Source organism: Paramisgurnus dabryanus, chromosome 9, assembly GCF_030506205.2.
Source record: "Paramisgurnus dabryanus chromosome 9, PD_genome_1.1, whole genome shotgun sequence".
Taxonomy (NCBI): domain Eukaryota; kingdom Metazoa; phylum Chordata; class Actinopteri; order Cypriniformes; family Cobitidae; genus Paramisgurnus; species Paramisgurnus dabryanus.
The window spans coordinates 40,905,091-40,919,397 of record NC_133345.1 but is presented as its reverse complement, the minus strand read 5'-3'; the positions used below and the strand labels follow the sequence as shown (position 1 = coordinate 40,919,397).

Below are 14,307 nucleotides of genomic sequence, written 5' to 3'. Positions count from 1 at the left end.
GTCTTTGTTCTGATGAACACGAAGGAAGACATTTATTTTGAGGAATGTTTGCAACCAAACTGTTCATGAGCCCCATTCACTTCCATAGTACTATATTTCCCCACTATGGAAGTGAATGGGGCTTATGATTGGTTTGGGAACAAACATTCCTCAAAATATCTTCCTTAGTGTTCATCAGAACAAAGACATTTATAAAGGTTTGTAACAACATGATAGGGAGTAAGTGATGAGAATTTTTATTTTTGGGTGAACTACCCCTTTAAATCTTCCCACACTCTAAAAATGGTTGGGTTAAAAACAACCCAATTGGCAACCCAGCGCTGGGTAAATATTGGACAGAACACATGCTGGGTTAAAGTAACCCAACACGCTGGGTAACACATTTTAACCCAGCAGGTTGGGTTGTTGAAAAAACCCAACGTGTAGTCATTTTAACCACTTATGAGATTAATATTCTGGGTTTGGGTTATTCTTGCTGGGTTATTTTTATCATGTGCTTTATTGTAAATCAAGACCATTGTGAACACCAAATAAATGTTTATTTGACTTCAAAATAACTACAAACTCTTAAATTTTTACAGTTGGCAGTTGCAAAATCATTTAAAGGACTGCTGCTTACTGACATCAAGTATAAATATATTTATTAAATATCAGAAATTATGCACATTGAAGTAACAATGTAACAGGTTAAATCAATTTGTTTGAATTTAAGACAGAATTTGTATATAAGTATATACAATATATAAATGAAATACTGAAATGTACATAAACAAAACTGCAGCAGTGTAAGAAAATAAACAATGTAATTGTTAAATTAAAAGTAAAATCATTTACAGATGTGTAAAGTTTTTTACAGAACAGATGTTCCAAGTTTCAGAGTATGGAATGTATTTGACTAAAAATACTTCATTTATTAAAGTTACTCCTCACGAACAAAGATGTACAAAGGAACCGAACAGCAGAGGATTCATCCATTTGGAAAATTACAGACTACAGTAGATGCACATTGCCTGGGGTATTTATTTTCAAGCACGTAAAATGCCTTTAAACCATAGACTGAAAAAAAATATGAAAGTAGTGTCCGTGATGTCACCCATTGATTGTGAAGAGCATTTTTGAAGCCTAAAGTAGGCGGTGCGTGCCGTCGCCATCTTGGCCGAATTGCAGTTTAAGTCACTTCCGTATTGGCTCCATCAGAGAGACTGATTGCATGTTTCCCATGGCCAGGAAATAAAAGAAAGGATTTCGAGGATTCTGTCCAGAGAAGAACTTCCACCACATTTGTTGCAACCTACAAAAGAGGAAAAAACTTTTAGTGGTCTGAACTAAATGATCAGATTTAAGTGTTCAGAAAACCATGTGGGCCAAGTGAATTATACATTTTATAAAAATTATAAGACTTTCTTTTGCATCCCTGGCCGCATTACCACCACGTGTGAGATTTTTTTCCCCAAAAATGCAATGGCCTGTCGTCGGTTTGCATACGACTTTGGTGTTACACTCCTTTAACTGTTGTGCCAACAACAACGGCTGCAAACCACACAGACTGACAAATATGATGATCTGACTATAAAGAATAAAGTGCTGCAGAATAAAATGCAGCAGATAATTAAGACATTCCCAATACATTTTAAATAGGAGTTATTAAATGTTATACTTACTGGCTGAAGTTGTATGAAGGTCTTGCTAGCCTCATTAATGGATGGACATAAAAACTCTGCACTCTCTAGACAAAAAGAATGGGAAACAACATCACATCTGATCTCTGCTAAAAACATAACATCTCTGATACAGTATCAGCCACAGATCAGAGGGTTGGTCAATATAAATTTGAAATCACAGGAGACAACCCAAGAATATTATAAAATTAATATAAAATAGTAACTAAATACGACTCAATAACACATCTTCATTCATATAACACATATAAATGTTTGTTAAACTGTACACGCAGTGACACGCAGTGTCTTGGTGACAAATGCATTTATGTATTCAAGTTCATGTTCAAACACTGACATTATTGTTTCATTTTAAAAGAGAGGACCAAGCAATATACATATAAGACACCGGTTCTTGGAAACGCTGTTTCGTTTTCATTTATCGACGCGTTACCCGCCGTACCGACTGTGAAGTGAATGTGCTGCTTGTCCCTGCCTCTCAGTGACAGAGTAGACGCCGCGGCTCCGCAATTCTCCGCCGCCGGTTAAGTTAACTTGTGCTCGCGCCTCGCGGTCTGTCTTTCCATATCAAATGACAAGAAAGCAACTCGTTTGTCATCAACTTTAATTTAATAGTGTCGCTATTGCTAAGCTGGGAAAACTATGCGCGTGTGTGACACAAAAAGCCGAAACGTTGCGGAGGTCGGCTCGGTACCGGTTTTGACTCGCTTTGTTAAAGGCTTACAGAAATTGTCATGAGTTAACGTAATCAACCGTATGATGGGGATTTTGTAACATCGATTTTATTAATTTTATTAATATGCCATATTAAACATCTTAGAACGATTATTCGAGTCAATTTTTGTAAATGGCGATCTGAGGTAACAGTCGTCATTCCTCTAAATTACACCCGTCGTCTTAGTCTGTATAAATTAACACGTTGCTGTCTCGCAAAATGTTATAATCTTGTTTATATTCATGAAATGTTTACAAAAACATATAAACTTACCTTGAAACAACTGCTTCCAGTGACTCTGTCCTTTCAAGACGACCGTTGCTGAGCACATTCAAACATCAAAGGCGCGAAGCACGTGAGCCTCTTCAAACAACCCAGTATAATAACCCAGCAGTTTTAACCCAACAACCAGAAAACTGAAACTACCCAAAAAGTGTTTAAAATGTTAAAAATTAACCCAGCAAAACAACCCAACAGACTCAACCCAGCATTTTGGGTTAAAAAATAACCCAGCCATTTTTAGAGTGCAGGTGGTTTAATGACCCGTGTGCCAAAAGATGTAACTAAAACATACTACATTTTCTGTACTTCCAACAATGTTTACACATTTTTATGTCTATGAATCTATTTTACTTACTTCTGTCATTTGATCATTGATTGTTCGAAGTCTGTTTGCTGGCTGTCCTCCTTTCTGATAGAAGAGTTTCGTCAGGTTTTTGGATTGGAGGTCCAGGTGACACGCAGGAACATAAGACAGTAGTGATTATTTTAAATTCAGCATTTATCTGAAAACAAATTAACCAACCATTGTATATTTGAGTACTGCGAGTCAAAGAATAATACATGTATATTAGTTACAAAAATAAGATTTAGCTCCTAACAGCAGTAAAACAGTGATAGGAATTACTTACCAATGCTTTTGAGAGTGTAGCGCATGCAAGGATGATGGACCTATAAGAGGAAATATTCAGAGGTGAAATCAACACACAACCTCAAATGATTAAGGTCACACATACACAGAGCAATAATGAAATAAGTATTATATCTGTCATAGGACGCAATTTTGGACAAAATGAGATCTTAAAACAAGGTGCTCTTCTGAAAACGTCAGCTTTAAGGTGTGGCACTTCAAAGCGATTTTTTTTCAGTTAATATACCAGACGTCACGCGAGACATTTAAAAAAGCTTTTTCTAATTGAATCAAGTGTTGCTCCTGGCGTAGCGAAGTCACGAATAACTGACGCGGGTCTGTTCATCTGATTAAGCAGACAGTTTGTTTCATACGCAATGTCATTATTAATGTAGTCAATTGATATCATCTGGTAAATTACTCTGGACAGAATAACGTTTGGTTAGCGTTTTATTTGTCCTGAACCGTTTCCATAGAACAACTGAGTAAAAAGTGCCTCAAAAGTCAACTCAAATCTGACAGTTTTCAACTCGGATAAAACTACCAAACGTGAAATAACGTTATACAGCTGACATTTTTAAAACGCTGTTTTTCTTTATGAGCCTTACACTTACTGACTGACTGACTGTAACGTTAACTTACTCCACCAACATCCTCCAAACTCATTTTTACTACAAGTGATTGCAATGGCTACATATTGTAAAAAAACTGTCTATCTAGTGAAGATGTATCACGTATAAAGTGAACATAAATAAATAATAGAACTTACTTTAATAACGTGGTGTCCGTCTGAGAGAGTTCTTCTGACTGACTGCTGCTGAGTCTTCATTTTGGCGCCCAAAACAAACGATGTTTATTCTTCCTTTATGGCGATTGACGTCCTTTTTATTGAGCGTTACTGCCACCTTCTGTTTAGGAGGTGCCATTTTGTGTGCAAACTCAATTTTATTGCTTTAAGTATTCAATTCAATCAATTTTAATCAATGTGAGAATAATGTGTTCATTTTACATTCAAACAAAACATTTTCATCATAATCAATTAAATTATGTTTACACAAGGAATATAAATATTTTGTGTTGCATATACATGTTTATTTTATTTAAATTCAAAGACCCACCAAGTCCATTTTTTTCAGTGTAGATGCTACTGTACGCCTAAGATTAATGTTAACCAATAGCCTGCAGTAGCTATTAAGACCTTTGCTGCTTTATAAAAACACATTTATTTATTGCCAATTAACACGAGTCCAATAAAGGTTATAGCGTTAAAAACAAGTAGCCATATATTTTATGTGAATTCGATCTTTTATCTCTTGGTCAAAAAGCCTCTCAATAGTTTCCTTAAAACCACCAGTAAATTATGGCTTGAATAAATCCTGAGGGGATAAAGTTAATTCTGATGTGTTTAATCAATTCACAACTGATCCAATCAAATCCCAATCTATCCAGTTAATTTCCAATAGATCCAGTCAATTCCTAATGGATCCAGTCAGTTTCCAGTAGATCCAATCAAATCCCAATTAATCAAATTTACAATGGATTTATTACATTGCCAAAGGATCCAGTCAATTCCCAATGCATCCAGTAAATTGCCAATAGATAAAAAAAATCCTAATGGATCCAGTCAGTTTCCAGTAGATCCAAATCAAATCCCAATGGATCAAATTCACAATTGATGTATTACATTCCCACTGGATTCAATCAATTCCCAGTGCATCTGGTAAATTTCCAACAGATAAAATAAAATTCCAATGATCCAATTCGCAGTGGATTTATCAATAAATCAAGTCATATCCCAATCGACCCAATCATTGATGTATTACATTCCCACTGGATTCAATCAATTCCCAGTGCATCTGGTAAATTCCCAACAGATCAAATAAAATTCCAATGATCCAATTCGCAGTAGATTTATCAATAGATCAAATCATTTCCCAATCGATCCAATCAGTTTCCAGTGGATCTAACCAATTCCCCATGGATCCAGCCAGTTCTCAGTCGATCCAATCAGTTTGGATTACTCAATTTCCAATAGATCCAGTCAATTCCTAATGGATCTAGTTAGTTCCCATTAGATCCAATTAAATCCCAACTAATCAAATTTACACTGGATTTATTACATTCCCATGGATCCAGTAAATTCCCAGTGCATCCAGTAAATTCCCAATAGATCAAATAAAATCTAAAAGGATTCAATTCGCAAAAGATTTATCAATAGATCAAATCAAATCCCAATGGATCAAATTCACAATTGATGTATTGCATTCCTAATGGATCCAGTCAATTCCCAGTACATCCAGTGAATTCCCAATATATCAAATAAAATCTAAAAGGATTCAATTCGCAACAGATTTATCAATAGATTAAATAAAATCCTAATGTATCAAATTCACAATTGATGTATTACATTCCCAGTGGATTCAAACAATTCCCAGTGCATCTAGTAAATTCACAATAGATAAAATAAAATTCCAATGATCCAATTTGCTATAGATTTATCAATAGATCAAGTAATTTCCCAATTGACCCAATCAGTTTCCAGTGGATCTAACTAATTCCCTATGGATCCAGCCAGTTCTCAGTCGATCCAATCAGTTTGGATCACTCAATTTCCAATAGATCCAGTCAATTTCTAATGAATCCAGTTAGTTCCCAATAGATCCAATCAAAACCCAACTAATCAAATTTACAATGGATTTATTACATTCCCAATGGATCCAGTCAATTCCCAGTGCATCCAGTAAATTCCCAATAAATCAAATAAAATCTAAAAGGATTCTATTCGCAACAAATTTATCAATAGATCAAATCAAATCCCAATGGATCAAATTCACAATTGATGTATTGCATTCCTAATGGATCCAGCCAATTCCCAGTGCATCCAGTAAATTCCCAATAGATCAATAAATGCTAAAAGGATTCAATTTGCAACAGATTTATCAATAGATTAAATAAAAATCCTAATGTATCAAATTCACAATTGATGTATTACATTCCCAGTGGATTCAAACAATTCCCAGTGCATCTAGTAAATTCCCAACAGATTAAATAAAATTCCAATTATCCAATTCGCAGTAGATTTATCAATAGATCAAGTAATTTCCCAATGGACCCAATCAGTTTCCAGAGGATCTAACTAATTCCCTATGGATCCAGCCAGTTCTCAGTCGATCCAATCAGTTTGGATCACTCAATTTCCAATAGATCCAGTCAATTCCTAATGGATCCAGATAGTTCCCAGTAGATCTAATCAAATCCAAATTAATAAAATTTACAATGGATGTATTACATTCCCAATGGATCCAGTCAATTCTCAGTGCATCCAGTAAATTCCCTATGGATCAAATAAAATCTATAAGGATCCAATTTGCAACAGATTTATCAATAGATCAAATCAAATCCCAATGGATCAAATTCACAAATGATGTATTGCATTCCTAATGGATCCAGTCAATTCCCATGGTTTCAATCAATTCCCAGTGCATCTAGAAATTCCCAATACATAAAATAAAATCCCAATGATCCAATTCGCAATAGATTTATCAATAGATCAAGTAATTTCCCAATCAACCCAATCAGTTTCCAGTGGATCTAAGCAATTCCCAATGGATCCAGCCAATTCTCAGTCGATCCAATCAGTTTGGATCACTCCTCCAATGGATCTAACCAATTCCCAATGGCTCCAGACAATTCTTAATATCCAGGAAATTCCCAATGGATTTAGTTAATTCCCAATAGATCCAATAAATTTCCAAATAAATGTAAACAATTCCAATTAATCTAAACAATTCTCTATTGATCCAGTCAATTTTCAATAGATCTTATCAATTCCTAATAGATAAATGTATGTCCCACCTTACATTTGTAGTTTTTTATATATCCCATTTCACGTAAAAAGTGTCACTTTACTGGAAATTGGCAGCCAATTGTCTTTTATATGGACTCTGAAGTTTGCCTGGATGAATTGAATTGTTTGGCATGCAGAAACTGTCCCCCGTGTGAAGTTTTCCAGATACCCTCACCATCTGACATTGTTGCTGTGTGAAATTAAAACTTCACTTCAGTCTGAAAGGGGCTAATCAACACCACCAGCATCCAGAGTAGATTAAACAGCTCTTTCCTTGTCCCACAAGCTCTTGTGATCTCGTCTGTCTCCACACACAATGAAAAAAAGATTAATTACCAGCCTGCCTCAGCTTGCTGGAACTCTTTCAGTCAGTACAATTAAAAAAGAAAAATAAATGCATACATTCGTAAACAGCTACTCTTATCTCTGTTTCTTTTGTGTTAAATGAACCACTGCCCTTAGGAAAGAAAAAACTCCTACGTAAAAAAAACACATTCCCTCAGTTGTTTCTCCTAGACAGCAATGGGGTATAATGGAGACTTTTGCGTAAAGTCTTGCATAGACCCTAAAATATTGTAAGGGATGCTGGCAGTTATGCTAACTTCCATACTTCCTCTTTCTAAACCCCACCCTCCAAAGGCATGCCATGTAAAAAAACTACTCGCTTGTTTATACTTCCAACTCAAAAAAGGACATTTGAGTCCACTATAGGGGGAAGGAGTGAACAAATATAACTGAGAAATTTTAGACGTTGATGCATCAATGTTTGTGTATCGTGCATCAGCAGGTACTCTTAAAGTCATTTTTGTCTTTAAGCCTATCCTGTATTACTGTACTGTTTTATGGATAGTATTTGTTCCATTTGTCAAGTTTATTGAATTTGTTTGAACAAATACAACTTCTGGTCATGTTTATTTACTATTATGCTTATTAATTATAATGAATAAACGTGTCGGAGTCACTCACGAGTTACTAAAGAGCCACATCTGAGTAATATTTTCTTGAAGTATCTCCTTCTCTGACACCTAACTACTTTTAATTAGCAAAGCTGTTTATCGCTTGCTTTTTCTTCTCAAGGGTCTCAAAATTGTTGTTATGACTTTTCCCTTAAAGGCATGTAGCTGAAATGCCGAATTACGTGTCATTTCCAGTCATACACAGTTTGTGCCATTTCTCATATTTGTTTGTGTGTCAGCACAGCAATGCTTAATTGGAGCACTTATTGATTTGCTGACCTTCGTACAGACTGCTAACATCCCATTTTTTCCCGTTACCAAGAGCTTTAGTAAGTGGAAGTTCATATCTGCAAGCTCAGACTGAGGCAAAATGACCTTTAAAACAATTCATCTTAAAAATAGCAGAAGAAGATCTTGGAGCTGATTGTAAATACACAAATGCAAAAGGTACAAATGCTGTCACTGGGATGGCACCTTTTAAAAAAGTCCTAATGTGTACCTTTTAGGTACCAGTGTGTACCTCTTAAGTACCAATATGTACCTTTCAGGGACAAAAGTGTATGTTTTGAAAAGGTACCGCCCCAGTGACAACTACTTTTGTACCATCTTGTACCTTTTTTATGAGAAATTCTTTCCTTTTTGTGTTTTTTGTCTGTCCATCTGTACTTATATTGTACTTGCAACCTTCAGTTTTGACATTATATCATTATAATTTTTCGAGCGGACTCAGATGTGGTTCTCTGGTGCGCACCCAAGTTTGGAAAACAGTGTTCACATCATCCAAACGAATTATACTCCTACGTCAATCGGACCCGGGTGCGCACCAAAAGTGCTTGTGCGAATCCCCTCTAAGACTAAAATTCAGCCATGCTGTACATACTGTACTGTTTTTGTGACCCAGATATACTGCTTTCTAAATAAAATAATTCTACATGATGTACATTTTGTGAAAAGAATAACCTTGATATCTTTAATATTGACTGAGTAAGGTCACGTCAAAGATTGAAATGTAAAATCAATCTCATAATGTCGTCTGGTATCATTCCCATGTCCTAATCTGAAACTATCCCACCACAGCGTTCATTTAACCGTGGATCATTTAAATTCAAATGACATTTTTAAAAATATCATCCATTCTTTCCTCAGTCGTGGTTCGAAAACATAGCGTTTTGATGAATAAAATGATTTCCGACCTCTCTTCGGTATTTCAGAGATACTCACAAGATTAAAGGCTTCCAGCAAGGTTAGCTGTTTTAATTACCACATGGCCGTCGTGTCTGGAGGGAAACAGCAAGCATGATTTAAATGACAGGTTTTGGGTATGAGCAGGTTAAAGTGAGTGCTCAAGCGAGGGTCACACCTCAGATGATGGATACTAATTCTGGCTGAGCCGGGAGCTCATATGTGACGTTCAGGTGCTCATTTGCAATCCCTGACCCTTCATCTACAGGTTAACAGCTGTCTACTGCTTCTGTGTATCACTTTGTCACTTGCTAAGATCGCTTGTGTGTGTGTTTGTTCACAGATCTGGGAGCGTTCAGCGGTCGGAGTAGAGGAGCTGTTAATGTTCGGGAGGGCCAGGGAGTTGTGCTCATGTGTGCACCTCCTCCTCATTCACCAGGTAGATATTATACAGTCTCACTGAAAATAGGTCACATGCTGTATGTTATGATATGGGAACTGGTTCCATATGGCAAAGTCTCGCATATGATTCATGTATTGAAGTTAAATAGATCTTTGCCTGTAACAGATATCTCCTGCCATATTTTTTATACTTATTAGATTTTATCCAATAAATGTGGCTTATTTGAATGCAAAACACAAACCTAATGGATTTCCTGCACAACAAGACTTGAAGATTCATAACCATTTCGTCCAGTACTGCTTATACAGTAGATGTTTTACAAATAAACTAAATTATCATTATAAATAAGCAACTGTTTGATTAGAGTTAAGTTGTATGATGTACGATCTTGTTTGTTTTAGTACGATTTTCTTTTAGTACTGGGGCGGGGTTACATTATTGCCTTTTTTTTAAACTCGCATTGTATGAGATCATAGAGGCACACTGCAAACAGAACAACACTCACTCCCGAATCTGAGATGATGACACAGAGATAACCATAGCAATGTTTTGCCGTCTCACGTGGTTATCATTCACAGCTTTAACCAGAATAATATTACAGCGTTATGTTTTGCAATAAACCACCGTCTTGGCGTCTTGTGTTGTGCGCATTTGTGAGGCTGCTTCTCTCAGCACTGTCTTGGAGTGTTGCCAGGTCCTCGTCTTTTTCGGTACTTACGTACCGTTGTGGAGCTTGAAGGGATAGTTCGGCCAAAAATGATATTAAACCCATGATTTACTCACCCCCAAGCTGTCCAAGTTGCATATGTCCATCGTTTTTCAGACAAACACATTTTCGGATATTTTAGAAAATGTTTTTAATCTTTCAGTTGATTAAATGTAATGTTACGGGTCCACGACCTTCAAGTCCAAAAAAGTGCGTCCATTCTTCACAAATTAAATCCAAACGGCTCCAGGATGACAAACAAAGGTCTTCTGAGGGTAATCCGTGCCGTGTTGTTGTAGAAATATCCATATTTAAAACTTTATTAACGAAAATAACTACCTTCCGGTAGCGCCGCCATCTTAGTCGCGTCCCCATTCAGGATGTGAGCTTACGCAGCCTACGGAGGCTACTCTGCTGCTGCTCTGTGCCGCCGCCCTCCGAATTTGTCATACGTTACTAAGAAAAGTGCGTACACTACGCTAATACTCTCTCCTGAATACAGAGGAGTCTAAGATGGCGGCGCTAGCGGAAGGTATTTATTTTCATTAATAAAGTTTTAAATATGGATATTTCTACAACAACACCGCGCGGATTACCCTCAGAAGACCTTTGTTTATCATCCTGGAGCCGTTTGGATTTCATTTGTGAAGGATGGACGCACTTTTTTTGGACTTGAAGGTCGTGGATTATGGGTGGACCCCGTAACATTACATGTAATCAACTGAAAGATCTAAAACATTTTCCAAAATATCCAAAAATGTGTTTGTCTGAAAAACGATGGACATATTCAACTCGGACAGCTTGGGGGTTAGTAAATCATGGGTTTAATGTCATTTTTGGCCGAACTATCCCTTTAACCGTTTATGGCTTTTGGCTCATGAAGTGATCAGGTTTTTGGTGTTATTAATGTGAGAAGCTGCCGGTCCCAATATTTTGAGGTCAAGCATTTGCAAGCATTTTTCTTGTTCGCTGTATTTTTCGTTTAAGATCTGGCAACACTAGTAAGCAAAAGCTCCATGATATTTGTTTAAATACTTAAAGGTATAGTGTAAGATTTTCTTTTTCTGGGTGGATCATTGAGACTATTGGTCATCCCAGTTGTCAATCATTCTGGTGATATGTTGACGTAAGGCTGTCGTATGTGCTCGTCCCTAGGTTAGCTTTCTGCACATGCGCACTTTCAGGTGTATATGTGTGATGGTCTACTGTTTCAACCATTAATTGAAGCTTGCATTCTAACCGTGTTTTTTCAAAATGTATGAGGGTCGCAAGATAAAAAGTGTCTACGAATTGTATGAGAAGAAGAGAAAGGCCTCTGAAGAAAGAAACAAGACCAGAGTGTTTTTGGGAGAATATTTCACATGCTGGTGTGCACTAAAAGCACAGGTTGGGCTTCCCACACTAAGTTTCTCCTCGACAGGTAAAGTTTGGCATGCTATTTGGAGAAATCCATTTAAAATCACTGCTGGTAAAAGTCAATGTAAGGTATGATTAGCGATGCTAGCCCTGGCGCACTTCACGAACCGCGCAGACACGGTAAACATGCCGACAGCAATTTGTAAACAGGGCGGAGAGAAGAACTAGGCACGTGCATGCTCTCTCTCTCGTGCACATGTTTAATAGGCGTTCCCTCTCTGGAGCAGGTTGAGTGTTGCGTATGTGCATTTTTTTTTTTAAAGTGGAGGGGCGGTTCTTTTCAAAAATTCTGGAAAATCTACCGCTATACTTTTAATCAACAACTAGTTGTTCAGTTCGGTTACGTACACACTACACAGAGTTTCTGTAAATGCGGTTGTCAGTCCCGTAAATTACTAAAGGTGAAGTGACAACCTAATTTAAATGCAGTATGTACAGGACAAGAAATTAGCCATCTTGTAAAAAAGTTATGAATACTCAGGGTTTCCCGCAGAAAATTTGTTAGTGAAGGTGGTAGGGTTGGGCGGGTGGCTGTGGCCGTTGGTAATAAGGGATGGGGCTTACGTGTCATGATTAAAATAAAAATATTTTTATTTAAAACACTCACATAAAACTAAATTTTTAAGAAACTATGACAGAAAATGAACACAAACTAGATTATGAATTAATTAAATGTTTTTACCTCTAATGGGAATAGCTGTGTGATGAAGTGAAACTAAAGGGTTAATAAACACAACCTAAAGCAGATGTTGTAGAACATCATGTTGTAGATGTTTTATGAACTGGCTATCTTCCAGACATGACAGACCACCTCTTTATCTCATTTCGGCCGTGTGGCGTGCGTGCACGCTTGCGGTGTGAAGCGCGTCAGCCCTAATCTCCAAGATGTTTTATCAACCGGCTAGTTATCCTCCAGACAGTGACGGTCTGGACCACGTCTTTCTCATTTCGGCCATGGGGCACGTGTGTCCGCTCACGATGTGAAGCGCGTCCCCAATATTCTCCGAGATGCACTTGACGGCCTTTTGTGCAGCAATTTTTTTTTTTTTTACGACCTAGTTAAGGCGGTAGGGTTTCCCAGCTAAGGGGGGCCGCCCCAACTGGAAAATGCTGCGGGAAACCCTGAATACTCAATATCTAACCCCTATAGTCATGAAATATTTGATTTATTTATTCATGTTCAATGTTCCTCATTTTTCCATGTCATGTTATGTTGTTTTTTTTTTCTTTCTTTTTTTAAACCATTGTCGCTTGGGGTTGAGGTAAAGTGTTGGTTTTGGATGTCTGAAACAATACACAAAACCTATGCAAATTCATGCTGAGTGACACGAAAAACCATATACATAGAAATTTGTGCTGAGTGACACAGAAAAAAATCAAGGAAAATTGTTTCCATGAACACAAATAAATGAATCAAATATTTAGTTAAAATACATTAAAATGCAGTGTCGTTGGGTTGGAATAGTTGTGAGATCAAGTTGATCATACACACACAGTATAAGTCAGAAACTTCTTGTTTTGCTCTGTGTTATCCCACCCAAACTGAAATCTGCATAATTGCATAATAAACATATCAAGGGTTGTAATTAAGCTTAGTATTATCTTAACCTGTGAGGTGACCAGAAAAAGACCATGCATTGTCTTACCAGCCAAGTTTTGAAAACTTCATCTTGCACAATTTAGCCGAGTAGTGGTCTATACTCAGGAAGGGGATTCCCCTGCTTTCTCTCTTTACTTTCACTGAGTTTCTTCTCGTCTCCGCTTCAGCCTTAGTAATTGCAGGTTAAATGGAGTCGGATGCACGGACACAAAATGATGGGAGCTAGAAGGAAACAGGCAGTGGACAGTCGAGCTAGTGCTATCAGATGAAAGGCTTGTGGTGTGATGGCCATTTTTAGATCACTTAGGGCTCCTGGAGACCCACGGTAACCTCATCCAGCTCTCATCCTATCTTGAGAGTCCTCAACGAAAATGTACTATTTTAAAAGAACTGAAATATCACTCACATTAGAAATCTCTTCGTTACACAAAGCTATCAAATGGTACTTGGAAGATGTTTTGCTTTTTGTTTCACAGAAAAAACTGTGGTTTGACAAAAGTTTCCTTCTTGGGTAAAACCCAAACACTTTTCACTGTATCTTTCACTGCATATGTCCATGTTTCATCTTGCTAGTACACATTACTTCCAAAAGTATGATTCTGAATAAACAAACATTAGCGTGACCCTCCCTGTTTACACCTGTCAGCAGTTTTAGTGCAGATCTAAAGTTACTCGTCGCTTGGCTGTGTGCAGAATAAATCTGACACAGTTTCATGCTAGACCTTATCTCCTTCATCCTCTTTGCTCTTTTGATCTGTTTACACAAAGTCTGTTCCCCTCCATTTAGCCCTGCTCTCTTTTACTTTTGTCATCTGATAATTATAAGCCATTATTTGATGTCTCTGCCGCTCTCAACAGTACACTGTACTGTAATCGATTTCTGTTGTCACCTG

General features: G+C 37.2%; 1 protein-coding gene and 1 long non-coding RNA gene across 3 annotated transcripts in view; one reads left to right on the top strand and one right to left on the bottom strand.

The window, feature by feature from the left end:
* The window catches only part of cntn5 (contactin 5), a 286,113-nt gene that overhangs the window by 172,766 nt on the left and 99,040 nt on the right, over positions 1 to 14,307 (top strand). For both annotated transcript variants that reach the window (XM_073815840.1, XM_073815839.1), the window contains exon 6: positions 9,633 to 9,728. In XM_073815840.1, the coding sequence (XP_073671941.1) occupies positions 9,633 to 9,728 (96 nt within the window). The remainder of the gene's footprint in view (positions 1 to 9,632; positions 9,729 to 14,307) is intronic.
* On the bottom strand, positions 283 to 2,930 carry LOC135773288 (uncharacterized). The gene is made up of 3 exons (XR_010543500.1): positions 2,668 to 2,930; positions 1,662 to 1,726; positions 283 to 1,291 (listed from the first exon to the last, which is right to left on the bottom strand). It is a non-coding gene; the product is annotated as an uncharacterized lncRNA (long non-coding RNA).